At 43.6% G+C, this 26,673-nt stretch overlaps 1 protein-coding gene across 1 annotated transcript in view; it reads right to left on the bottom strand.

Moving 5' to 3' along the window:
- The window catches only part of c5 (complement component 5), a 32,712-nt gene that overhangs the window by 4,833 nt on the left and 1,206 nt on the right, over nucleotides 1-26,673 (bottom strand). Inside the window, exons 3-35 of the mRNA XM_007902734.2 lie at nucleotides 25,686-25,848; nucleotides 25,502-25,572; nucleotides 24,835-24,926; nucleotides 24,309-24,391; nucleotides 22,603-22,693; nucleotides 22,257-22,365; nucleotides 21,662-21,788; nucleotides 20,592-20,707; nucleotides 19,827-20,012; nucleotides 19,541-19,735; nucleotides 18,022-18,231; nucleotides 16,649-16,798; nucleotides 16,133-16,262; nucleotides 14,786-14,848; nucleotides 13,958-14,155; nucleotides 13,435-13,525; nucleotides 12,677-12,759; nucleotides 12,448-12,587; nucleotides 11,659-11,889; nucleotides 11,134-11,194; nucleotides 10,924-11,013; nucleotides 9,899-10,111; nucleotides 9,039-9,117; nucleotides 8,041-8,200; nucleotides 7,108-7,203; nucleotides 5,490-5,661; nucleotides 4,293-4,483; nucleotides 3,615-3,767; nucleotides 3,037-3,099; nucleotides 1,873-1,957; nucleotides 1,156-1,207; nucleotides 557-659; nucleotides 215-289 (exon numbers count right to left, since the gene is read on the bottom strand). Coding sequence (XP_007900925.2) covers nucleotides 215-289; nucleotides 557-659; nucleotides 1,156-1,207; nucleotides 1,873-1,957; nucleotides 3,037-3,099; nucleotides 3,615-3,767; nucleotides 4,293-4,483; nucleotides 5,490-5,661; nucleotides 7,108-7,203; nucleotides 8,041-8,200; nucleotides 9,039-9,117; nucleotides 9,899-10,111; nucleotides 10,924-11,013; nucleotides 11,134-11,194; nucleotides 11,659-11,889; nucleotides 12,448-12,587; nucleotides 12,677-12,759; nucleotides 13,435-13,525; nucleotides 13,958-14,155; nucleotides 14,786-14,848; nucleotides 16,133-16,262; nucleotides 16,649-16,798; nucleotides 18,022-18,231; nucleotides 19,541-19,735; nucleotides 19,827-20,012; nucleotides 20,592-20,707; nucleotides 21,662-21,788; nucleotides 22,257-22,365; nucleotides 22,603-22,693; nucleotides 24,309-24,391; nucleotides 24,835-24,926; nucleotides 25,502-25,572; nucleotides 25,686-25,848 — 4,122 coding nt within the window. The remainder of the gene's footprint in view (nucleotides 1-214; nucleotides 290-556; nucleotides 660-1,155; nucleotides 1,208-1,872; nucleotides 1,958-3,036; nucleotides 3,100-3,614; nucleotides 3,768-4,292; nucleotides 4,484-5,489; nucleotides 5,662-7,107; nucleotides 7,204-8,040; nucleotides 8,201-9,038; nucleotides 9,118-9,898; nucleotides 10,112-10,923; nucleotides 11,014-11,133; nucleotides 11,195-11,658; nucleotides 11,890-12,447; nucleotides 12,588-12,676; nucleotides 12,760-13,434; nucleotides 13,526-13,957; nucleotides 14,156-14,785; nucleotides 14,849-16,132; nucleotides 16,263-16,648; nucleotides 16,799-18,021; nucleotides 18,232-19,540; nucleotides 19,736-19,826; nucleotides 20,013-20,591; nucleotides 20,708-21,661; nucleotides 21,789-22,256; nucleotides 22,366-22,602; nucleotides 22,694-24,308; nucleotides 24,392-24,834; nucleotides 24,927-25,501; nucleotides 25,573-25,685; nucleotides 25,849-26,673) is intronic.

The raw sequence follows: 26,673 nt of genomic DNA, 5'->3' as shown, positions 1-26,673 counted from the left end.
CGTGGATTGAAATGACCAATTTATTTTTGTTTTTTTTTGAGGGATTATTATCCGGCGTGTGGAGTAAGGAAACTTGCCCGGGAATTGAATTGAACCCAGGTATCTCGCTTGCAAAGCGAGTGCTCTAACCACTGAGCTATAGGACTCCACAATAAATAGCCTTGAACACATCAGATTTACACAATAGGAAGAAAACAGGCGGCGCATTCCTCACCTCATTCACTTGAATAATAACACTTTGATCTACTAATCTGTAGTTGAGAATCAAGTTATCCACACCATTTAGTAGCTGAAAAGAAATACAAAACAAAGTTTACTAGTGGAATCGCAAGAATGTATATTTTAAATTATTAGCAATAATAGGATTTGTATTTGGTACAGCGCCTCATCATGTCAGAAGGATGTCTCAAAGCGCTTCATGGGATTGACTGAAATAGAATGATTGCATATTTGTAGCCTCACAATTAGGCACAGCAACGTCCCACACAGTCATGAAACGAATGTCTAATTTTATTTGGCCTTATTTTATTAACAGACTTATCTATAGGAACGTAACTGTCTCGAGGTCAGCCTCTTCTGGGATTAAACCGGTATATAGATGTATCTCCATCACACCAGACACTGCATCCCACTCAGATTCTCTGTGTCTGGGATTATATCTGTGAAAGAAATGAGAATTGGAGGATCACTTATGACAATAACAACAAGAACAGCTAGTATATAGCATCCTTCATGCAGGGCAGAGTCTCGGAGCGCTTAACAGTGGTGGAGCCTGACATCAAGCCAGGGGGATGGAGAAGGTGACCATAAACACGATTGAAGAGGAATGACTTCAGTCGTGATCTAAATAAGGAGAAGGAGGGGGCAAGGCGGTGGGATTGATGGAGAGAGTTCCAAAGCTTTGGGGCGTAGTGACCGGAAGCACAGCCGCCGATGGTGGAGCGGAGGGACCGAAGGATGAGCAAGAAGCCAGAGCCAGCCGAGCGGAGGCAGCGTGTAATGGTGAAAGCAGGTCAGAAGGAGGTGCCAGGGTGTGAAGGGGTAAATAAATAATAAATGGATACAACAGTCCACCATCTAATTCCTGCGATTCATGTATAAACATGACGTTCTGCTTTAATGTTTAGTGTTATTGAGCGGTCCTTGTATACTCACCTTGCACAAGCTTTCAGTAGATAAAGTTCGATAGTATCTGGCTGTAGTATTCCTGAAAATAAAGAACTTTTTATGAATAAATTCATGAAAGCTAATCCACACAAGATAGCGGAGAGATCTATTGTTAAAATAAGTCACAAGTTTCTTACACAAGTATCTCACTCAAGAAAGCAAACATTTCTCCCGAATTATATTAAATTTGGGCAAACTTTGTGAAATTTCTTAATGAATTTCTTGATTGGATTTCTTAATGAGATTTCTTAATGAACAAATCCAGGGATTGATCTCCTGGAGTATATCATAATAGCAACGTGCATTTATATAATGCCGAAAATAGATAGTGTTGGAGTGGCGTTCCTAGGTACAGTAGTATTACTGAACTATTTATTTGTAATAGTAGGTGGGTAGGAGATCTGTCCTTACACATAGCAGAACTGAAAATTAAGCAATTACAATAGAATCTAGACTTGTACAAAGGTTGTTCAACCAAAACACATGAGTATAGCTAGAATATTAATAATAATAATCCTTGCATTTGATATAGCGCCTCGTCACATCTTCGAGACGTCTCAAAGCGCTTCACGGAATATACTGTAAAGTTAATTGACTGTATATTTTGTGGGCAAAACATGGCAGCCAATTGCTATCAATACACATCTGAAGAGGAGACAGGACCAATCCATGCAGATTTCCATATTTGTACTTAGCAGGACTCACTTGAATCCACTGGGGAGAGATCTATTGTCAAAGAGAAATCACACGATTCTTGGGATGTGCCAGTTGTATAATACGTTGTCCTCACCTACGGGATAAACAACCACAAAATTACATTGATATAGCACCTTTCATGCAGAAGGATGAGGATTACATTATTATGATTATGAGATGCAATCACAGGAAGTAGTGCAGCTTTAAACATGGAATCCAACAATTTAAGAAGAGGCCATTCAGCCCCTCGATCCTGTTCCGCCATTTTAGTAATCAGGCTGATCTCTACCTTAACTTATTACCCCTGGAAAGCGATCCACCAATCGACCACCAACCAGGTTCCTATTTACTATTAGGTAAACAGGCACGTGGAGTAAGAAAACCTGAGGTTTCACCCTGCCAGGGAATTGAACCCGGATCGTCTTGGTTGCGAGGTAAGCGCTCTAACCAATATGCTACAGGACTCCACTGAGCTCCGCACCCTTCCTGGGAACCCGTTCCAACTGATTACCTGCTGTTTGATAAAATACTTTGTGCTGTCTGTCCCAAACTCTCTTTGCTCAACCCTGAACCCATGGCCTCTTGTCCTGTTGAGTTGAGCCAAGCTCAGCTGAAATGGTTGGGGGCAGTACATGAGGATTAGGGAAAAGATAACATAGCACCATATAAACCCACAGCAGAGGAAGACCATTCGGCCAATTCTGTCTGTGGCGGCTCCTTTAAAGAGTAATCCCTCCCATTGCCAGCCACTTGCCCACCCCTTACTCCTGTTGTTAGCTCCCTAAACCTAACCCCCTTTAGTTTAGAAACCCTGACATGGACTGTTTCCTCTTCTGTCTGTACTTTGACTTCACATTTTCTCCTAGCAGGTGTTTTCTAACAATTTAATGTTCTTCTGATTGTTATGCTATTAATTAATAATAATAATCCTTTCATTTGATACAGCGCCTTATCACGTCTTCGAGACGTCTCAAAGCACTTCACAGAATATATTGTAAAGTGAATTGACTGTGTATTTTGTGGGCCAATACACAGATTGAGTGACTAAATTACTATTATTACGAGGTGAGTACAAGGTAACCAACACGCTACAGGACTCCACAAAGTTCACAAATCATCCACTTTTTTTTGTGTTAGGAAATGACAGAGGGAATATAATAACATGTTTCTTACACTAACACTGGCTCTGCCAGTTCTGCCATGCGAGCTCAGGATTAAATTATCGTTTTTCTCGATCTGCAAAAGGGAAAAAAAAATATAAACTCCAGTCGCACGGTTTCAATTAAATCCCACAGCACGGTAATGATAATAATAATGAACCTTGAATTTGATATAGCGCCTTATCACGTCATTGAGATGTCTCAGTGCGCTTCACGGAATATATTGTAAAGCGAAATGACCGTATGTTTTGCGGGCAAGACTCGAAAGCCAATCGCGCACAGCAGAGCCCCACAAACAGTCATGGATTGAGTGACCAAATAATTTTGAAGGGATTGTTATCCCCAAAAGGGATCCGCCAATCGACTAACAACTGAGTCCCTATTTACTGCTAGGTAAACAGAGGCGTGTGGAGTAACAAAACTTGCCCAACATTTTGCCCTGCCTGGTACGGTGAAATGTCTGTGCTTCACTTTGGCTCTCAGCCACTCAGATAGTTTTGAAAGAATGAACTAACTTGCCCATTTTCTACTCTTCCAATGTATAAACTCGGGGAAAGATAAACAGTCCCACGCATGCCAATGTGAACTTACCTTTATTGGTTTTGCAAACGGGTTTTCTTCATTCAGTTCCAGCATTTTAATGTTGCCAAACCTCCTGTAAGCTACATTAATTGACAGGTCAAGTTTAGCTCGCCTCATGTTGATGGCGTACTTTGTGAGGCCTTCGAGAGCTATCACCGTGTCCTGTGAGAACAGAATCGTCTAATCATTTAACGTCTGTATTCACCCACAAACTACACACAAGTACATCACTTTACAGTATATTCCTGCAAAGCGCTTTGAGGCTACGCAATAATACTCTATAAAAAAATACAAGGACCTCCTCCAATACTGATCGATTGATGCTGGTCTTGTCAAATAGATAACAATAATAAAAATAATAAAAATGATGAAATAAAATAGATATTTTTGAAAAAGTGTTAATTGTTAAAAAGTGCACCTCACTTGAGCAACAGTTGGATTTTTTAAGATATTAATAGTGATAATAATAATAATAATCCTTGCATTTGATATAGCCATTTATCACGTCGTTGAGATGTCTTAAAGCGCTTCACGGAATATACTCTGGAGTGGATTGACTGTGTCTTTGTGGGCGAAAAGATGTGCCAGTATTGAGGCTGCTTTAAATCACACAGATATCTATCGCCACGCTAGTTAGACTGTTGCCTCAGGAGACTTTGGTCTCATACACAATGAGAAACTGATTACCTGTATCGAAAGGAACCCTCCACCGTATCGCTGCTGCTCAATCAGCCATCCCACAATAGGATTCGCGTACTTTTTATCTGTGGAGCATAATGTAGCCAGGAGAGCATATGAAGTTGTCTCTATCGACCGTGCAGTGGGAGAATTTTCTTCGGAGGAGGAATCTTTCCAGAATCGGTATGAAGGAAGCTGACCTGAAGGAAGGGGAGCAGAAATTTCCAAAAGATTTCCAAGAAAAACCCTTCCTGTCACCTGAGGAGGTTTTGCCCCCATCACATCCAGCAGGAAGGAGGACTGTCCATTTCTCAGGCTCTGCCAGAGATGAGATTTTCTGTCCATCTCTACTTTCTTTTGATTCTATTCTGTTCTGTACCCCAAATTGTATCTGGCAATAATACACATTTGAGATTTGTTTGTGAGGAAGGAGTCATGCCTTTCCAGTTGGGACATAGAGACTGCTCCCAGGTCAGTTACAGCACAACCAGATATCAATCAGATAATAATACTGTACTTTTAACAATGGGAAGCATTAAATCCCCACTGTTGCCTCCTGCTCCAATCTACCACATTTTTTCTTTGCTTGTTTTTAGCTCAAACGCACTCTCTAACTATATTATTCTTATAGATGCTTAATAATAATAATTGGATTTGATGCAATGCCTTATCATGTCATTGAGACGTCTCCAAGTGCTTCACAGAATATACTGTGAAGTGAAATAAAAACAGAAGTGGCTGGGAACACTCAGCAGATCAAGTAGCGTCTATGGAGAGAGGAAAATTTCAGTTTCCTGTCTTTCCTGTTCCCGCCGACTCCTGTTTTTATTTCAGATTTCCAGTATCTGCAGTACTTTGCATTTTGTACACTGTAAAGTGAATTGATTGTACACTTTGTTGGCGAAATGTGGCAGCCAATTGCGCCCAGCAGTGTCCTACAAAAGTAGTGGATTCAGTGACCAAATTTTTTTTTTTGAAGGGATTATTACCCCCGGAAAGTGATCCATTAATCGGCTAACAACAGGGTACCTACTTACTGCAAGGTAAACAGAGGCGTGTGGATTAGGAATCTTACCTAAGGTTTTTCTTCTTATAAGTAAATTAGAGGAATCACTCGAAGTCTACCTTATTAAGCACTGTACACAACATTAAGGAATTAAACATAACCCAAGCACAGTATGAATTTCCACAGCATGTTTTAATTACCTATTACGAAAGCTTCATTCTTCAGTTTTCCAAAAGCTCGATGTGAATCTGGGGTCTCTCCTTCACTTAGTCCCAGAGCGTAAGCAACAACTGCTATCACTAAGGTACTCTCCACCTCATCCAAATTTGCCGATAGGTAGTTGTTAGCCTTAATTACTGCTTCGGCAATTCTCTAGCGAAAGAATTATGTACATGTAAAAAGATACATAAAGGATTAAACACAGATTCGGAAACAGAGGAAAAACACAATCAAACCGTGATATCATGGGTCAAATGACAATTTTACTATTCAACAACAGCAACAACAAATTACATTTGGATAGAACCTTTCACATCAGGAGGACACGCCAATGGGCTGGACAGTCAAGGAGGGCTGGGATCAGAAGGGATGGAGGGCAGGGAGGGTGGTGGGAGGAGGGTGACCAAAGGCCCAGTCGAAGAGGCGGGCCTTGAAGGAGGCAAGGAAGGGAACGAGGCGAAAGAACCACGTGTTGCATTTATATAGTGCTCCTCGCACAGGGTAGCGTTCTGGAATGCTTGAGGATGGAGGGCTGTGGGATGGTGTTCCAAAACCTGGGGCCAGAGAGGCTGAAGGTTGATGGTGGGGTGGGCCGGGCAGGGGACGTGGAGCAGGCCAGAGCTCGCTGAGCAGAGGGAGTGGACAGGTTGATTTGGAGTTAGCAGGTCACAGGGGTAGGGAGGAGCAAGGCCTTGGAGGGCTTTGAAAGTGATTAATTTTGGGGTAATTGAGTTATACCCTGACTGCAGCTGAAAGATGAGCATGTATTTTAGCAGCCAAAGCCTTAGGAGGGGTCAAGCTAGCTTACCTCTCAGGCCGACAAAACCCTCATTCAAGCATTCATCACATCAAGGCTGGTATAGCCTCAATTACCTGCTTGTCGGCCTTACCAACTCTTCTCCCTAAAAGCTGCAGATCATCCAGAACTCTGCAGCTTGTCTCCTCTTCCACACCAGGCTCTTGACCCCATCAACCCACCCTCACCGGCTCCACTAGCTCCCCATCCCTCAGAGGATAGAGTTCAAAATCCTCATCCTCATCTTCAAGGCCTTCCACAGCCTTGTCCCTTCCTACCTCTGTGACCTGCTAACCCCTTATCAACCTGTCCAGTCCCTCTGCTCAGCAGAATCCGGCCTGCTCCACATTCCCCACCTGGCTCGTCCCACCATCAGCGGTCAGGGTCTCTGCCCCCACCCTTTGGAACACCATCCCACATTCCCTTCACCTTGCTCCATCCCTTGCCCCCTTCAAGGCACATCTCAAGACCCTCCTCTTCGACCGTGCTTTCGGCCACCCTCCAGCCTCCACCATCTCTGACCCCAACGCTCACTCCCCCACCCAACTCGGGTCCAAATCCCTGATTGTCCAGCGCCTTGGGATGTCCTCCTGTAAGAGGTAATGGGCGGGTGTTTTTTTGAGGGATTTGGAGGCGGAGAGAGAAGGAGCAAAGTTAAAGGATTTTGAAAGAGAGTTCCACGGAGCAGAGCACACTACACACACAAGCTGAGTTTTACTTTACTGAACGCTCCATTATAATTATGCGATTATAGTAAATCTTTGTAAACGAATAGATTACAGTTTAAAAATCCTTTAACATACCACAGTACCACAGAAGTGGGATGTCTTTTGAATCCCAATGATTGTAAAAGCAGTCAAATACATTTTGCTTTCTTTAGCCTTGTCCCTTAGAGATCTCTGCAAAAGATTTGGGGAAAGAACAAGATTTACGAGGGAGCGCATGTAAGGGTCAAGTTTGAGTGTGGCAAATATTACGCACGATAACATCTAGGATTGACAGACCTGTATATTTGCAGTTTCTATTCCCTGATGATAAAGTCAGAGATGTCTTCTGTTAGCTACAATGGAGTCCTGTAGCGTAATGGTTAGCGCACTCGCCTCGCAAGCAAGAGGACCCCAGATTTAATTCCTGGACAGGGTGAAACGTTGGGCAAGTTTCCTTACACCACACACCTCTGTTTACCTAACAGTAAGTAGGAACCCGCTTGTTAGTCCATTGGTGGATCGCTTTTTGGGAGGTAACAAAATGTGGTCATTCAATCCATGACTGTTTGTGGGACGCTGCTGTGTGCAATTGGCTGCCGCGTTTTGCCCATAAAGTATACAGTCAATTCACTTTACAGTATATTCTGTGAAGCGCTTTGAGGGTCTCGAAGATGTGATAAGGCGCTATATCAAATACAAGGATTATTACCCCCGGAAAAGCGATCCGCCAATCGACTAAAAAATGGGTTCCTGTTTACTGCTTGGTAAACAGAGGCGTTTGAAGTGAAGAAACTTACCCAATGTTTCGCCCTGCCCAGGACTCAAATGCAGGTCCTCTCATTTGCGAGGCGAGTGCTGTAACCACTGAGCTACAGGACTCCACAATAGTGTTTCCGCAGATTTTAAATCAAGTTATAAATTCGCTACAGAAAACATTGAGGAGCTCAGTACGACAGCAACGTGCTTCACTGCGGAATCTGGTCGCGATTCCATATCCCATTAGCCTTAAATTCTGTGTTATTTACTGACCTGCATTTGCAGTGGGACATGACTGGAAAGCTCCCTGAATGATCCATCGCTGTTTTGGCAATTGTCAATAAGCCAATTCATTGTATTGCACACAGACTGTTTATCCAGTTTAATGTACATACTGACTTCACCAAAAATTCTTAGTACAAAAGCAGTTAACCTAGAAATCAACCAAAGAAACACACACTGAAGTTACTGGAAAAGGCCAGCATGTCAATAAGTGCATCTATACTACACCGCAATCACCTGTCCCTCCTGCCCCTTCCTCCTATGAATGTTGAACTCCACTTCTTATTCCTACCTTTCCAAATGTTCTCCATCATTTTGCTGCAGACGCGTTACTTTGGTGTCTCCAAGCCTTAGCTCTCGCCAATCTGTGCCTAAAATTTTCTGGAAGTAGGTAAGCAGAATGCGTCCCTCCAGGGAGAGAAAGAGCGCATTCCAACTATCTATCTCTGGGAATTCTACGTGTGGGTGGGATGCATGAATTCTTAGCTTGGTTTGGATGCTCCTAAGCACGGTGATGAGTTTCCACATGTGTCAGACACCCAGCTGCCAGACTTATATATACTGTTCTGTGCCCAAGGCTAAATTACATGAAAATTGCTAGGAATTGCCACCAAAGGACTAAACTGAGCAATACCTGTAAATATGGATATTGAAAGTCTGTCGTTTTTTCACTACATGGATGTTGAATAATAATAATAATCCTTGCTTTTGATATAGCGCCTTATCACGTCGCAGAGATGTCTCAATGCGCTTCACAGGATATAATGTAAAGTGAATTGTCTGTATGTTTTGTGGTCGAATAAATAAATGAATGTAATTCAAAATGCAAGAAGTCTGCCGAACCTTAAATAAACAGTTAAATCAACCTTGTGATCACAAAGATTCGCTGTGTTCTGGTTTCGGATGGCTGATTGAAACTGACAATAAATAGTTTCAGAGTGTGAACGCTAGGTGATCTATGGATAAATTGGGTTCTTTACAAAGCTTACCAGGTGCTGGCTTCGCCATTCTTCCACATGCTGTACGCATAGTTATTTCTGGTTCGGAAGGACGTGATGCTGGTAATACCTTATGTAAAGCAGAGGAATTAATAGGAGACAGCAAACAAGAAATCACAGCAAATAAATGTAATATAACTCACTCCGAGTCACAGGTCTGTCGGTATCATCTTTATTTTATCTTCCCGACTCTCAGTGAAGCATCACTTTCCATCACACCACCTTTGTCCCGTTCCCAGTGTCCTGTTGTACTTCCTCTCATCGGCTCCTCGTCAATTCTCCAATTAATCCTAATTGAGTCTTCAACAATACATACCACCTCTCCATAGCCCTGCTTCACTTCAGCCAACTGCCATTTACCTGCTTGATCCTCGCTCAGGTAATTCAGCACAGAAACGGGGATGAACCCCAGACCTTTGCTGGTCAGTGTGACTCAATGCCACAACCACTTGCATTTATGTAGCGCCCTTCATGCTGGCAGAGCCTCAGAGCCCTTAACAGTGATGGAACTTGACTCAGTACCACACCATGTGGTACTTTTAACCGTCAAGCTGACACCATCTAAAATGGTGGCTGTGCTTTCAGCCACTATGCCCCGAAACTCTGGAACACTTTTCCCCTATCCCTCCACCTTGCCCCCTCCTTCCCCATTTTCGGGTCCCACCGAAGACCTTCCTCTTTGACCGTGCCTACGGTCACCCCCCCACCCCACCCCGGCTCGGTGTCAAGCGCTTTGGGACACTACCCTGCGTGAGGGGCGCTGTGTAAATGCACGTTATTGTTGTAAAATGTTTTATAATGTTGTTTACAATGTGCAAACTAACTGGATTTAGATAGAAATGATTCCATACCTTGTCTCATTTTTACTTTCATGTTCAAATGAATACTAGTGTTCAACGGGCCCAGTTTGCTCCAGCCAGACGTCTTCTCCAAGTAGTTATAGATGAAGAAAAGAGGTGCTACAGTCATTACCTCTGATTCGGCAGAGCCACTTGGCAGGTTGGTCAATTTACGAACCCCTTCAGGGTTGAGAGCTATGGCTAAAGCTTCACCAATTACATCACCTGCAAGACACAGTAAGTACATCATTCACCGACAAAACACACAGTCACTACACTTGACAGTAAAGTACTTTGAGACTCCGCTTTGGGATGCTCTCGTGATGTAAAAAGTGCTCTATAAATGCTATTTGTTTTTGTTATTTTGTTATTCTCCTGACTTGAAAGTTGCTACATCGAATGCAAGTATTAATAGCGAGCATAACAATAATAATAATAATTCTTGCATTTTATATGGACGCTACAATGTCTCGAGGAGTTTCACAAGTAAGTGCTGTCAAGCGTTGTGACTGTATTTGTAAACCTACGTGGCAGTCATTTTGCCCACTGCAAAGTCTCACAAACAGCCATAAGTTGGTTGACCAATTGATCTGAAGGTGAGAGTACCATTAAATGAGCCAAACTGACACCATTATCATTGGGTGCAGATCAACAAAAGGAACATCAACTACTTGTATTTATATACGTCCTTCACGTGGGACAGACCTCGGAGCGGGTGGCTGAGTTGGATGTCGAACAAGAGAGAACGAGCAAGGAGAGGTGATCGAAGGTGTGGTCAAAGTAGGTGTTTAAAGACAGAAAGTGAGGGAGGGGGCTTGGAGGTTATGAGGCAGGAACATTCTCACTTCTGTTATAATAACCTCAAAAACTTGATTTAATTACAAGGCTGCCGCGTTCGCCCACAAATTTACAGTCAATTCACTTTACAGTGTGTTCTGTGAAGCGCTTTGGGACGTCCTTCCGACGTGAAAAGCGCTATATCAAATGCAAGGATTATTATTATTATTATTATTATCATTAAGCAGCAGAAACAGTACCTTTTATGCTCACTATGTGGTCCGGGCTTGTGTTTGGAATGATATCCAATGGCATTTGCAGAGGAATTTCAATCCTTCTCACCATGCTTCCTGAAGCACAGAATAAATCACACCTTGAGTACAGTGTCTCCAACCACATCTGCTTCAACAAAGTTCCCAAAAGAACATTAGGTTAACAAAATTCTTCGAACATAGTTTGATAATACGCACCATATACGTTAGATGGATCCAACTCGCGGAGAAAATGTTTCTCTTTTATAACACCCTGTGGCTGAAGAGACACAACAGATAATAATAATCCTTGCATTTGATACAGAGCCGTATCACATCATCGAGACGTCTCAAAGTGCTTAACAGAATATACTGTAAAGTGAGTTGAGTGTATATTTTGTGGATGAAACATGGCAGCCAATTGCACGCAGCAGTATCCCATGAATAGTAGTGGATTGAGTGATTAAATACATTTTTTCAGAGATTATTTCCCCGATAAAATGAACTGCTACAGGATTAACAACCGGGTTCCCACTTACTGCTAACTAAACAGAGCCTGTGGAGTAAGGAAACTTGCCTAAGGTTTCACCCTGCTCAAGAATCAAACCCGGGTCCTCTGGCTTGCGAGGCGAGCACTCTAACCAATATGCTACAGGACTGATCATGGGAAGCAAAAAGCGAAGGATTATAAGCATAAGGGTTAGAAACAGAAAGTAAAAAATAAAGGCAATGTAATGTACTTACCAACACACGCAATTTTTGTACATAAACGACACTATTGGAGAGTTTTGTCTTGAGCGTGAAATTTACGGTGTGGACACCCAGTTCCAGTGGGAGAATGGTGAAGGTGAAAGGAATGGCTGACAATCCTTCTATTGTTTTCAATTGACACGGACTAGTCTGCCTTCCTTTGACGCTGGTTTCAGAGCCCTTGTACAAGCATGTTCCCTCTTCTGTACTCATTGTCACGCAAGTCTTTAAACAAACAACAGATGGATTTTGTCTTTTTTTTACATTCTGCATCTCAGAATTTGGCATGAGAAAAGGTTTGCTTCAGAGTCCTGACAATGTCAACTATTATATGTATATATATATAACAAGCCTAATAATCCTTGCATTTGATATAGCACCTTATCACGTCGTTCAGACGTCTCAAAGCGCTTCCCAGAATATACTGTAAATTGACTGTATATTTTGTTGACGAAACGCGGCAGCCAATTGCGCACAGCCGTGTCCCACAAACAGTATGGATTGAGTGACCAGATTATTATTATTATTTTTTGGAAGGGATTATTACCCCCAGAGTCTACCAATCGACGAATAACTGGGTTCCTACTCACTGCTAGGTGAACAGAGGCGTGTGGAGTAAGGAAACGTGCCTAGGATTTCACCCTGCCTGGGAATCGAACCCGGGTCCTCTCGTTTGTGAGGCGAGACTTCTAACCAATACACTGCAGGACTCCACTATCATCAACATCACGTCCAATAAAACTATTGTCTTTTTTCTTAAAAACAGAGACTTTTGAGACGTACCCTTATTTTCCCGTGGTTGTAATTGTACACAGCAACTTTAAGCTGTATCTGTTCACCTCTCACAACAGAATACGGTATTTTGGCTTTCAGAATCACATTTTCGAAAACAGTGACTTTTATTGGGTCAGCAACACATATACCTGTGTAAAGCCATGGAAATAAAGGGAGTTAGCAGTTGAAGACAATGTTAATAACGGGGATATTCAATTTTTTCCGACTATTTTCTTACCAGTTTCAGAAATTCCAACTCCTTGGATTTCCCATGTAGTTATTGAGTCGGGTAAAGTCTTCACAAGAGTCTTAATACTTGATCTAAAACATGGTGTGAGCAGAGACAAACACCACATGTCATCAGTGCAGTGCCTTGAGACGTCCTCCCGACGTGAAAGGCGCTATACAAATGTAATCTTGTTGTTGTTGTTGTAATCTAAAGTCACAGTGTCGTGATAAGGACATAACACAGTATGTCCTCTGAAATCCTTATCTATTATTGTGCCTTAATGCTCTGGCACCCCCCTACCTCTCCGACCTGCTCACTCCCCAACCTGTTACTCGCTGCCTCTGCTTGACTGGCTCCGGCCTCCTGCTTATCCCTCGTGCCCTCCGTTCCACCATCGGTGGCCGCACTTTCAGCTACTACACCCCGAAACTCTGAAACACTCTTCCTCCATCCCTCCACCATTCCCCTTCCTTCCCCATCTTCAGATCGGGCCTGAAGACCTTCCTCTTCGACCGTGCCAACGGTCACCTCCCCGGGATCAGGCTCAGCATCAGGCTCCTCCACTGTCAAGCGCTCTGGGAAGCTATCTTGCGTGAGGGGCGCGATATAAATGCAAGTTGTTGTTATCTCACTCCCCCCTCCCGCTGTCTGCTCTTTCTCTTGCAATCTGAGTATCTAAAACTTCTCTTAAGGCGCAAACAAAGCAGGAACTCAAGAATCTAATCATTAAACCAGGAGCAAACGTCAGAGAAGAACTGGGACAATACCTCTCCGAGACTTCATGCACTTCCCACATCCAGCTTTCTGGAAAAAAACTCCGGATATGGGCTGGCTCCAGCTGAAACTCATTATTCAAGCCTAGTTTTTTGAATGAAAACAAAGAATTTGCACGTGAGAAACAACAACAACTTGCGCCCCCTCACCCAGGGCAGCGTCCCAGAGCGCTTGACAATGGCGGAGCACGACACCGAGGCAGCAGTGGAGGTGACCGTAGGCATAGTCGAAGGGGAAGGTCTTAAGGCGCGATCTGAAGATAGGGAAGGAAGAGGGCAAGGCGGAGGGATAGGGGAAGAGTGTTCCCGAGTGCCGGAGGGCACGAGGGACATGCAGGAGTCCGGAGCCAGTCGATGGCAGCGCGTGGTGGGTTGGGGAGTGAGCAGGTCGGAGAGTTTTGGGAGGTGCCAAGTCAAATGAAGGGATTTGAAATCGAGTGTGAGGATCTTGAAATTGAGGATTACTGGACAGGTCCGAACTCGATCTTTGTTTGTTGTTTGTTGTTTAAATTCTTACTCAGCCTCGCCAACGTCAGCTCTGTCTGAGACCTTGTTCGCAGCTCCTCTGCAAATTTGCAACACTCGAGAAAGATATCCTTGCAGGGTGCTCCTAGTTTGATTCTACTGGCTCTCTCGTCGCAAGACTGGATCACAGGATACTCCTTCATCCCATCAAAGCAACATTTTTGGGCATCTTGGCTGGCATATGTAGCAACTGAGAACAACAACAACTAATTACATTTCTATCGCCTTTCATGTCGGGAGGACGTCCAAAGGCACTGGACAGTCAGGGATTTGGACCCGAGCTGGTGGTTGGGATCAGGAGGGATTGGAGGGTAGAGGTAGGAGGGTGACCCAATGCGTGGTCAAAGAGGAGGGTCTTCAGCTGGGCCTTGAAGGAGGCAAAGGGGGGAGAGAGGTGGAGGGATTGTGGGGTGGAGTTCCAGAGTGTGGGGGCAGAGAGGCTGAAGGCACGACCATTGAATGGTGGGGTGAGCCGGGCGGGGACGTGGAGCAGAGTGGAGGGCGCGGACAGGACGAGAAGACGTTTTCTTTTCCAATAGTTTTCTTTCACATTCATAGACAGGACGTCAGTTTAATATCACACCTCATCCGAAGGACTCCCTCCGACTATACAGGCCACACTCACCACATCCCCCCTACTCACCAACTCTTCCCACCTCACTTACTGCTATACTGGAGCCCTCAAATGTGGGGCTTGAACCCTCAATTTTCTGATGCAGTGACAAGGCAGCTGCTATCAGGCATCATTTTTGCACAGTTTGTCCCACTGATGTTAAGGTATGAGGGGCCTCATTTAAACAACTATTGTAAATATACTTACTTTTTTTCCTTATTTTGCTGCCCACATCTCGCTTTGAGCGCAAAATCGAGTCACATTTTAGATCTGTTCAAAGAAAAAAAAATCAGGTTACACTGAACAGCGTTCAACTAGTTGCTGCTTTTATAAAATTATAATTATAACAATAATAACGCTTGCATTTGATATCGTGCCTCATCACATCTTCGCGACATCTCAAAGCGCTTCACAGAATATACTGTAAATTGGAGTGACTGTATATTCCGAGTACAAAGCATTTCAGAGAATCACAAGAAGTTAGAGAACAGGAGGAGACTGTTCAGCATTGTGCTGCCAGTTTCCGCTCTCTGAAAGAGTGTTCCTTTCAGCTCCGATCCCTGCCCTTTTCCCCCGCGCACTTTACACTTTTCTTTTACAAACATTCACGAGACAAAACAGAGAGAGCTGGGAAAACTCAGCAGGCCAGGCAGCATCTATGGAGAAAGGAAAGTGAGTCAACGTTTCGGGTCCACGACCCTTCGTCAGAACTTGCTGAGTTTTCCCAGCTCTCTCTCTGTTCTTGTTTCAGATTCCAGCATCTGCAGTATTTTGTGTTTTGTGCATTCACGAGGACTGCGATCAGATGGGCTGAAGAGCCTCTTGTCATCCACAAGAACTAATCTGGTGGCCACTGCAGATTGCAATCTATTTAATCATAGGAGCCCTGGACTGTGAGTTGCAGTCACTATCCATTACAGACACTAACACAGGAAAGATCTCAACAGATATAGAATCATAGAATCTTACAGCACATCATTCCTGTGCCGGTTCTTTGGAAGAGCTACCCAATCAGTCCTACTCCCCCCGCTCTTTCCCCCATAGCCCTACACATCCTTCCTTTTCAAGTGTATAACCAATTCCTTTTTGAGAGTTATTATTGAATCTGTTTCCAGATCATAACAACTCGCTGCGTTTAAAAAAAAAAAGCTCTTCATCTCCCCTCTGGTCCTTTTGTCATTATTTTAAATCTGTGTCCTCTGGTTACTGACCCACCCTCCATTGGAAACAGTTTCTCCTTATTTATTCTATCAAAATTCCTACCCAAAACATCTATTTTACAAGAACTTCTAGTCACGAAGCACAACAGAGACAACAACAACAACAAATTACATTTGTGTAGTGCCTTTCACATCAGGAGGACATCCCAAGGTGTTGGAGAGTCAGTGATTTGGACCCGAGCAGGGGGTTGGAATCAAGAGGGGTGAGAGGGCAGGGAGGGTGGGGGTAGGAGGGTGACCAAAGGCACTGTCAAAGGAGGGAGACAGGCGAAGGGACTGCGGGATGGAGTTCTAAAGCGTGGGGGCCATAAATTCTTTATCGTAGCTCTGTTACCAGTTGCTAGTGGAGCTTTGGCATTAGCATTGGTTAGGAATGTCAGGCCAGCTCTTGCAAAGACGTCAATATTATCCTTGCCCCCTCCAGCACCACATCCAAGGTCAAGGCTTTCAGCATCTAGAAGTACCTGCACACAGATTGCGAGTAGCTGGTTAACATGCACAATTGTGTGATATTGGATGAATTCCAGTTAGTGAATTAGATGCATCATTGGTACAACATACCACTTAACCAGATAATAACAATAATATGATAATAATCCTTGCATTTGATATAGCGCCTTATCATGTCTTCATAATGTCTCAAAGAGCTTCACAGGATATACTGTAAAGTGAACTGACTGTATACTATGTGGGAGCGAAACCACCAGCCAATTGCGCACAGCTAAACAGAGGCGTGTGGAGTAAGGAAACTTGCCTGCCCGGGAATCGAACCCAGGTTCTCTTGCTTGTGACGTGAGTGCTCTAACCATTACATTATTAGTTAACCAGATAGATATACGATCCACTTAACTTGTTCCACCGATATCTTGCTTCCTGTTCTTATGGAGTATATAGCGGTGTCGATGGAAGACAAAGCAATAAGTGAGTTGGGTCGAGAGTTGATAGTTAAAGTCATCTCCGATCCTGGCTTGTAAAGCTTGGAGTTTGACTTCACCGTAAGCTAAAAATCATAGTATAAATCATTTGCTTTCACGACATTTTCCATTAAAATCATGTAACAATCATGAACAGTCTATTCATTTTTTTAATGTATAAATATATCCATTAATATGATTAGTTCTGCACTGTGTAAATACTGGCTCTGTTGAAACACACACCGTATTGTGCTACAAATGCAACTGCCAAAATAGAAGCATTTTTATAAATGACACTGTCCCATGGTTTATTTTTGGTCAGCCGGGTGTCTGACACATGCAGAAACCCATCTCGGTGCTTAAGAGTATCCAAACCCAACTAAGAATCCAAGTGTCCCACATACACATGGAAATTCCTGAAAAAGATTGTTGGAATGGAATGCGCACTCCCTCCATGGAGGGACGCATCCTGCTTACCCAATTCCGGAAAGTATTAGGCGCAGGTTGGCGAGAGCCAAACCTTGGGGTCTCCAGAATGTGTGTTGGTATAACTCCTGGAGTCTAACCAGTTGAATCCTCAGTAGTTTGCCAAAGAATGCACTATCTGGCAAGTTTTCCTGCTGCTTGTCCAGCTAAGATCACCCTACCCGTTAGGGCTTTGGCTCGCAGGGTTAACAGGAGCTGAGTGGGTGGATTCCCTGCTCACATCAACACAATATCGCCAAACAGCTAACAATAACAACAACGTGCATTTATTATATATTGCCCTTCACGCGGGGCAATGTCTCAGAGCGCTTCCAAAACATGGAAGAGCCTGCTGTTGGAAATGATTTATTTTTCTCTCTCTGGTTGCTAAGTTAACCAGCATTGCTGTTTGTGGTACATGGCAAGGCAACACCTTGTGAAAAAGTGCCAGCGATCTTTAAGGCAGTTTAACTCCTCATCCGAAGAACAGCTCCAACAACTCCCCGCTCCCTTAGCGTGACGCTCGGCTCTGGGCTGAGCTCACCCTGTGCAGCAAGTGGGGGAACTGAACCCACAATTGTGGATCCAGAGGTGAAAATGCAGCCATAAATATAAGAACATAAGAATATCAGGACAGGAGGCCATTCAGCCCCTTGAGTCTGTTCCACCATTCTATAAGATTATGTCTGATCTGTACCTCAACCCGCAAATACCCACTTTATCCCTTAATACCCTGACCTAACAAACATTTACCCACCTCAGTCTTGAAAATATGAATGATCCAGCCTTTAAATGAAATTACAACCAACAGAGTAAAACCACGCTCCACAGATATGGAACCTACCCGCTGATTGTTCATACATTTCTCTTCCACCTTAAACCACACGGAATCCACCACCAGTTCAGCTCTGCCTTCTGCAACGATGAGATAGTATACAATCAAGCGTGCAGAAGGAATCATTTCTGCAGTGATGGGAAGGTCCAGATTGAAAAGCTGAACATCGGGAGCACGATCCTTTGTCCCGTAGGAAACAATTTTTCCTTTGGATACGACCTGGGTTATCAAAATAAGAACATGCCACGTTCCAGATTACATTAGAAATTCACAGAAAAGCATCTCATCATAATAATAATAATAATAGTAATAATCCTTGCCTTTGATATAGCGCCTTATCACATCTTCGAGACATTTCAAAGTGCTTCACAGGATATTCTGTAAAGCGGTTTGATTGGTTGTGTATTTTGTGGGTGAAACACGGCAGCCAATTGTGCACAGTAGTGACCCACAAACATCACGGATTTATTTATTTTTAAACGGATTATTACCCCCGGAAAAGCGATCCGCCGATTGACTAACAACCAGGTTTTTACTTACTGTGAGGTGAACAGGGGCGTGTGGAGAAAGGAAACTTGCCTAACGTTTCGCCCTGCCCAGGAATCGAACCCGGGTCATCTCGCTTGCGAGACGAGTGCTCTAACCACTGAGCTACAGGATTCCATGTGGTGTTCTAGTAAGTAACAGGTTATGATTGCTTTACCCACCAAGATGATTCTATCTAAAATGTTTAGATTATATAATGCAAATGTGAGTATCAAACACTGTTTAGCTTAATCTGATGGGCTTAAACAACTACCAACAAACGACATTTGTAAAGTGCCTTTCATATCACGAGGACATCCCAAGGTGCTGAACCGTCAGGGATTTGGACCCGAGCTGGGGTTTGGGGGCTAGAGAGGTTAGGGGTAGGAGGGTGATCGAAGGCAAATTTCCTTACTCCACGTGCCTCTGTTTACCTATCAGTAAGTAGGAATCCGGTTATTAGTCGGTTGGCGGATCGCTTTTGCGGAGGTAATAATCCCTTCAAATTTTTTTTTTAAATAATAATTTGGTTACGCAATCCGTGACTGTTTGTGGGACGCTGTGGTGCTCAATTGGCTGCTGCGTTTTGCCCACAAAATATACAGTGAATTCACTTTACAATATATTCTGTGAAGCGCTTTGAGACGTCTTAAAGACGTGATAAGGTGTTATATCAAATGCAAGGATTATTATTCTCAGGTGTGAGCGTATTACATAGAATGTACAGCACAGAAACAGGCCATTCGGCCCAACATTTATGCTGACATTTATACTCCTCCTGCCCTTCCTCAGCTAAGCCTATCAGCATAACCTTCTATTCCTTTCTCCCTCATGTGCGTATCTAACTTCCCCTTAAATGCATCTGTGCTATTTGCCTCAGCTACTCCTTGTGGTAGCAAGTTCCAGATTCCCACCACTCCCTGGGTAAAGAAGTTTCTCCCGACTTCCTTATTTGATTTATCGGACATTGATAGCTATCAAAACTGCAGTAAGTCATCGCTACCTGAAAGTGGAAGCTCCTTATTTTTTTCTCGTAAGGACTGCTCGGGATGAGGTCAACAAGGAGATGATCCAGAATTTGGAATTTCTGAAAATTTGCCGCCCAGTTAATGTACAGGTAACTCTCGGTTTCAGAGCGGTAAGGTTTTGCGGTGTATTCTCTGGGTTTGAAGTTGCCTTCATCGGACTCAATTCCAATCTAAAAGAAAAAGAAAGAGAGGTTCCCAGCGTTCCCAGAAACGTGTTGATATCAGCCAATGTCAACAACGTTCCTTTGTCCGTCAACTGACCTTGAATCTCAATTCTTTAATGTGTGTTGGAATGTCCAGCAGAAATTCAATTGTCCCATCACTCTGAGTGATCCTCGTTGCGCTGTCTCTCTCTCTGTCCTCGCTCCTGTCGTCAAAAACGTTCGTTGCTGAAATAAACACTTTAAGGTTCCGCACCGGAGATCCCTTCATGTCTTTAACTTGGGCCTGATCGAGAAGTTGAAAGGAGAGTCAAACGGGAGGCAGTAGTATCTATATAGCCTTAGTGCGACTAAGGAGGGCACTCATATAGAAAGGTGCTGAGACAACAACAACAACAAATTCCATTTACACAGCGTCTTTCACGTCAAGAGGCCACCCCAAGGAGCTGGACATTCAGGGATCCGCACCCAAGCTGGTGGTGGGGATCAGGAGGGATGGAGGGCGGGGAGGGTAGGTGTGGGAAGGTGACCGAAGGAGGCAAGGGATGGTGGGGGTGAACTGGAGGGAATATGGGATGGAGCCACACCACAACACACACAGTGAGAACTGCCTTTAACCCACTATTCTATAAGATCTTGGCTAATCTCTACCTCGACTCCAATTACCTGTCCTTGCCCCGTACCCTGACCTAACAAACATCTATCCACCTCAGTCTTGAAAATGTGAATGGATCCAGCATCCACAGCCCTTTGGGGAGTGAGTTCCAGATTTTTCACTCCACTTTGGGTGAAAAACTGCCTCCGGATATCACTCCTAAGTTTTCCAGGCCCAAAACATAATCGAAAGACACCGGCTTTCACTTACATTGATGTGATATGGTAGATTAGGTTTCACAAACAGAGGAGTTGCTACCAAAGTGATTTTATACGGTGATCTGGTGAATATAATGTCTGAGTATTCAGCGTCTTCAGTAATGCCGGCTGATATTAAACACAGGAAAGGGAGAGAAACGTTATTGCTCTGATTTATTCAAATTCCCTAAAACTTTTTTGAGATACGTGGGGATTTATTATAATTCACTGTATATTTTTGTGGGCAAAATGCGGCAGTCAATTGTGCACAGCAGTGTCCCACAAACAGTCATGGATTGAGTGACCAAATCATAGAATCACAAAATCATAGAATTATGCAGCACAGGAGGAGGCCATTCGGCCCCTCGTGTCTGTGCCGCTCTTTGAAAAGAGCTTCCAAATCAATCCTACTCCCCCGCCCTCTCCCCATAGCCCTGATCAACCCCACTCCCCCGCTCTCTCCCTATAGCCCTGATCAACCCCACTCCCCCGCGCTCTCCCCATAGCCCTGATCAACCCCACTCCCCCGCTCTCTCCCTATAGCCCTGATCAACCCCACTCCCCCGCTCTCTCCCCATAGCCCTGATCAACCCCACTCCCCCACTCTCTTCCCGTAGCCCTGCAAACTTATCATAATTATTAATTTAAAAAAAACACGAAACGTGGTATTCAAAAAAATATATATTTATATATTATATATATATTATACATACCCCCAGAAAGTGATCCGCCAATTCACTGGCAATCGGGTTCCTACTTACTGATAGGTAAACAGAGACGTGTGGAGTAAGGAAACTTGCCCAAGGTTTCGCCCTGACCAGGAATCGAACCCAGGTGTTTGCACTTGCGAGGCGAGAGCTCTAAGCACTACGCTACAGGACTCGACACTTAATCTTGTGAAGCTACCCCAGGTAGGCTGCAAACACAGACAGTGTCAATAACAAACCGGAAAACAAACCACTCGACAGCTCTCACCTTTCGAAACACAGAAACTCTTTCAAAAAACTTCAATTCAGATAAATCCTACCATTAATTATTTTTTCTGAAAGTTCAGTTCTTCAGTAAGGAGACAGCAGCGTTTACCTGAAGTGTCGAGAACCGTTACCCCAATGTGCAAGAATCTATTGTGAAGATCTGCAAGGCTGTCTATTTCTATCGATTTAGTCGCATATTCTGCGTCGAAATCTACAGTTACATGCCCATTCTCCAGCTGATGAAGACAAGAAACCCGAACCACTGATTAGCAAACGTCCACAATAGCAACAACTTGCATTTAAATAGCGTTCTTCACGTAGGTTAGCGCCCCAGAGCACTTGAGTGCAGAAAGTCTTTAAAAATATGCATAACAATGCAGCGATTTCCCCCCCCCCCCCAGCTGTGAAGTCGACCCCCGGCAGCCTGCTGAGCGGAGGGAGAGGACAAGTCGACATGGCAGACCATCTGACTCTTGCTAAGAAAAGTCTTGATAGACTGAATGACGACTTGTTCCCTGCTTATGAATCGTCTAACAAACCCACGTCTTCGAGACGTCTCAAAGCGCTTCACAAGATATACTGTAAAGTGAATTGACTGTATATTTTGTGAGTGAAACCCGGCAGCCAATTGTGCACAGCAGCATAACATAATTCTATATTATATAGCAGCTTTTCTTGCAATGATCTCTTGTGGTTTATCTCACCATCTTCATCATTGCAGCTTTTGGCATCAGCTGTTTGCTTCCATGTTCATCAAGAATCGCGAAGTGCAGAAAGACATTTGCATCTTGTATTTTTTCTCCATGAAAATGACTGTCGGATTGTGAAACAATGTTAGGTTAGATATACACTAATTAAAGAAACTCGTTAATAAAAATAACCCAGATATATCCAGATTTCTAACCTACCGCAATGTTTTAAGACCATTTTTATTTAGAAATGGGAAAAATGAATACAGTACATTATCAGCATTTTATTCAACCATTAGTTATTTCGCCAAAATTGTCAACCATTGAACTCAAAGTTGTTTAAATGCGGTTAAACGGGTACCTTGCCATCACATCAATTTTGAAACTGTTAAATTCATCAAAGGATATGAAGTTCTTTTCTGGCTTGATAGAGATCTGAAAGGTTGGTAACACTGAAAAATATCAACATTCAGGGTAACACGTTAATAATAATAATAATAATAATAATATTAATAATAATCCTTGCATTTGATACAGCACCTTATCACGTTGTTGAGACGTCTCAAAGCGCTTCACAAAATATGTAAAGTAAATATACTCTCAAAGCCGGTCAGGAACCTCGGTGTTCTGTTCGACCCTGAGCTGTCCTTTCTCCCTCATATCCGCACCACAACGGGCACCGCCTTCCATCACCTCCGGAATATCGCCAGACTACGGCACTACCTCACCCCTCACGCGGCTGAAACTCTGGTCCACGCCTTTATCACCTCAAGGCTGGACTATGGGAACTCTCTCCTCGCCGGCCTTCCCGGCCCTCCCTCCACACTGCAGGTCATTCAGAACTCTGCAGCTCATGTATTGTCCCGCACCAGACACCGCGACCACATCACTCCCACCCTCGCCCTCGCTCGCCTCCACTGGCTCCCCATCCCCCAGAGGATCGAATTCAAGATCCTCATCCTCACCTACAAGGCCATTCACGGCTTCGCTCCCTCCTACCTCTCTGATCTACTATCCCCCTACTTACCTGCCCGTACCCTCCGTTCCTCTGGCTCCGGTCTGCTCCATGTCCCCCGCCCCAACCGCCCTACCATCGGTGGCCGGACCTTCAGCCTCTCAGCCCCGAGGCTCTGGAACTCCATCCCCCAGGGCCTTCGCCGCTTCCTCCCTTTCCTCCTTCAAGGCCGGTCTCAAGACCTTTCTCTTTGACGGTGCCTTCAGCTCCCCTCTCGACTCTCTTCCCCCTCCTCGCTCCCTCCCTTCCCTCCCCTCACCCTGACCATTTCCCCCCAATGCTCGGGTCCTGACCCAACTGTACAGCGCCTTGGGACGTCCTCCGGACATGAAAGGCGCTCTATAAATGGAATCTTGTTGTTGTTGTTGTTGTAGTGACTGTGTGTTTTGTGGGTGAAACGCAGCAGCCAATTGTGCACAGCAGCGTCCCACAAATAGCTGTGGATTGAGTGACCAAATTATTATTTTTTGCAGTGATTATCATCCCCGGAAAGCAATCCGTCAATGGACTAACAAGTGGGTTCTTACTTACTGCTAGGTAAACAGCGGCATGTGGAGTAAGGAAACTTGCCTGAGGTATAGTTTATGGTAGATTTTCTGTGGAATGTGAGAGAACGATTTGACTGGCTGAATGATCATTTCTCCTTCTTGATGCTTCTTTTAAGATTATTTATAATATAAATCGCCCATCAGTGTATTGATTACTGAGCATTTTCCCGTTAGTTTTCCCATCCTAATTTCTGCTGATTGACGGTGTTTCCTGAGTACATGTCACAAGTCTTCACTTCCCCCCTTATAGGAATACTGCAGCACTTTTTGCCGTCTTTAACTGAATTCTGATGTTACGTTCAGCATTTTACTGCAAGGAACAATCATTGGCAAACAGGGTATTGGCACAATAAATGGGACTTGCTGCATACTTGCATTTTTTAAGGGATCAAGGGATATGGGGCAAAGGCGGGTAATCAGAATTGAGGTACAGATCAGCCATGATCTAATAGAACAGCAGAACAAGCTGGAGTGGCTGAATGGCCTGTGTTCCTATGTTCCTACCGTATTCTTTGATCTCAAATTTTGTTGAAGTGAATGTCGTGAAGTCACTTTTGTACTTGGCTTCTATTTTCCACAGGCCGTATCTGCAAAGAAAACCGGTGCAGTTTACGTGTGACACATGTGTGTAATGAAGACTGCATTCTAAATAAATGCACTATTATTCTTGAGTTATCCTCTCAATCAGGGTGGGTTCAGAGTGGGGGGTGGGTAGGGGGTCAATGGAAAGTATAACACAATAATAATAATTATTAATAACTCACAATAATATTAAGCATTATTAGCACACAATAATATTAATTATTATTAACAAACACACAATAATAATTATTATTAACGACACACAATAATATTAATCATTATTAACAACTTACAATAATAATTATTATTAAGAATAATTATTATTGACATACAATGTCGGAAGAAAAAAAGGATAGCAAACAGCAAATGCTCAAACGATATTGGACAAATAAGTCAACACAGTGAGTCTGGTTTGTGAACGTTGCAATATTTTTTAATGGCAATTTACTTAGGGTTAGGTGGAACCTTGAAGTCGAGTATTGAGATTATTCCAGTGACGTCCTCAGATTCAACATAGTCAACCTTTACTCCTTCTGGGTCCTTATAGAGAATAAAATCAGCCGTTTTATGTCCAATGTATCAATAATAATAATGCTGCTTGCATTTGATATAGCGCCTTATCATTGCGACGGATTAGAGCGCTTCATGGAATGTAATGTCTGTATATTTTGTGGGCGAAACGCAGCAGCCAATTGCGCACAGCAGTGTCCCACAAATAGTCGTGGATTGAGAGACCACTTTTTATCTGCTTATATTTTTCCTAGGGATTATTACCCCCGAAAAGCGATCTGCCAATCGACTAACAACAACAACAACTTGCATTTATATAGCGCCCCCTCATGCCGGGTAGAGTCCCGGAGCGCTTAATCAACCAGGTTCCTACTTTCTGCTAGGCAAACAGAGGCGTGTGGCGTACGGAAACTTGCCTAAGGTTTCGCCCTGCTCGGGAATCGATACCGGGTCCTCTCGCTTGCGAGGCGAGGGCCCTAACCAATATGCTACAGGACTCCACAATGCAACTCCACAACGTCAGCACATCGCAGTCCTAAATTTTTACTACAATGTTTGTCACCAAATCTCCCATCAAAGGCAACCATTCTCTGAATAAATCTCACCTTAAAAGTAATCAAAACTGGTCTTTTAGCTGGTTTGAGTTCTTCGTTCAGAGAATAGATTCTAATTTTCACTACAGATAAAGCAGAAGATGAGGGTTGAGAATAAAGAGTTGAAATAACAGAATGTAATCATCATAAAGTTCAGTCAAAAAAATGCAAGGCTTTTGTGGGCGGAAAGTGGTACCTGACTGGTCAGGTGTGTAAACGGGTTTGTCGGTCTGAATGAAGAGCAGTCCGTTCTGGTGAGACACTGGCACCTTTTCTTCCTTTGTGAAATCTGACGAGGATGCTGCTAAGTACACATATTGTGGTTTATCTTTACTTATGGGAAAGGCTTTTGGCAAGATCTGTAGGGAACAAAGTTCGTTGATCCATTCCATTGTTAATTATTTCAACCGTTGTCCAATTCCCTCGATTGCTTTCGAGATAATAATAATAATAACAATAATAATAATAAAAATCGTTGCACTTGGTATAGCGCCTTATCATGTGGTCGAGACGTCTCAAGCGCTTCACAGGATACACTGTAAAGTGGAGTGACTGTGTATTTTTTGTGGGCGAATCATGGCAGCCAGTTGCGCACAGCAGCGTCCCGCAAACAGCAACAGGAAAGAAGGGTGAGCCAAGAAAAAAAAGGGATTGGGGAAGACTGTGGAATTCCTTCAACACATTCCTTTTCTTAACTATCCCAGTCGACTTGACCTCCATGGAGCAAGTGGGTTGGGGAGATTCAGAGAATTTTTTTCACGCACAGAGTTGTTTGGTTGAGGCAAAATTCATATCAGCTTTCGAAAGGGAACCAAATACAACAACAACTTGCATTTATATAGCACCCTTCACGCAAGGCTGTGCCTGAGAGTACTAAATACATATCTGAAAAGGAGTAAACTCCAGGGGCCGTCGTGAGGAAAAGGTGGATAAATGGGACTGAAAGGCTCTTTAAAGGAACCAGCACCGACACGATGAACTGAGTTGCTTTCTTCTGTTGCTATACATTTCTATGGTTCACAAAATACACAGCCGCTCAATAGCAAATCCTGCAAAGTGTTTTTTGAGACGTGCCTCTGACGCAAATCTGAAAGGCGCAATATCGAATGTAATGATTATCATTAATATTCATAAGACTGTGAAATTCCGTCCGTAAGAAGGTGTGAAATATCAATCTTACACTT

The sequence above is a fragment of the Callorhinchus milii genome, unplaced genomic scaffold (assembly GCF_018977255.1).
Source record: "Callorhinchus milii isolate IMCB2004 unplaced genomic scaffold, IMCB_Cmil_1.0 Scaffold8, whole genome shotgun sequence".
In the NCBI taxonomy this organism is placed as follows: domain Eukaryota; kingdom Metazoa; phylum Chordata; class Chondrichthyes; order Chimaeriformes; family Callorhinchidae; genus Callorhinchus; species Callorhinchus milii.
This window is presented reverse-complemented; position numbering and strand designations above follow the sequence as displayed.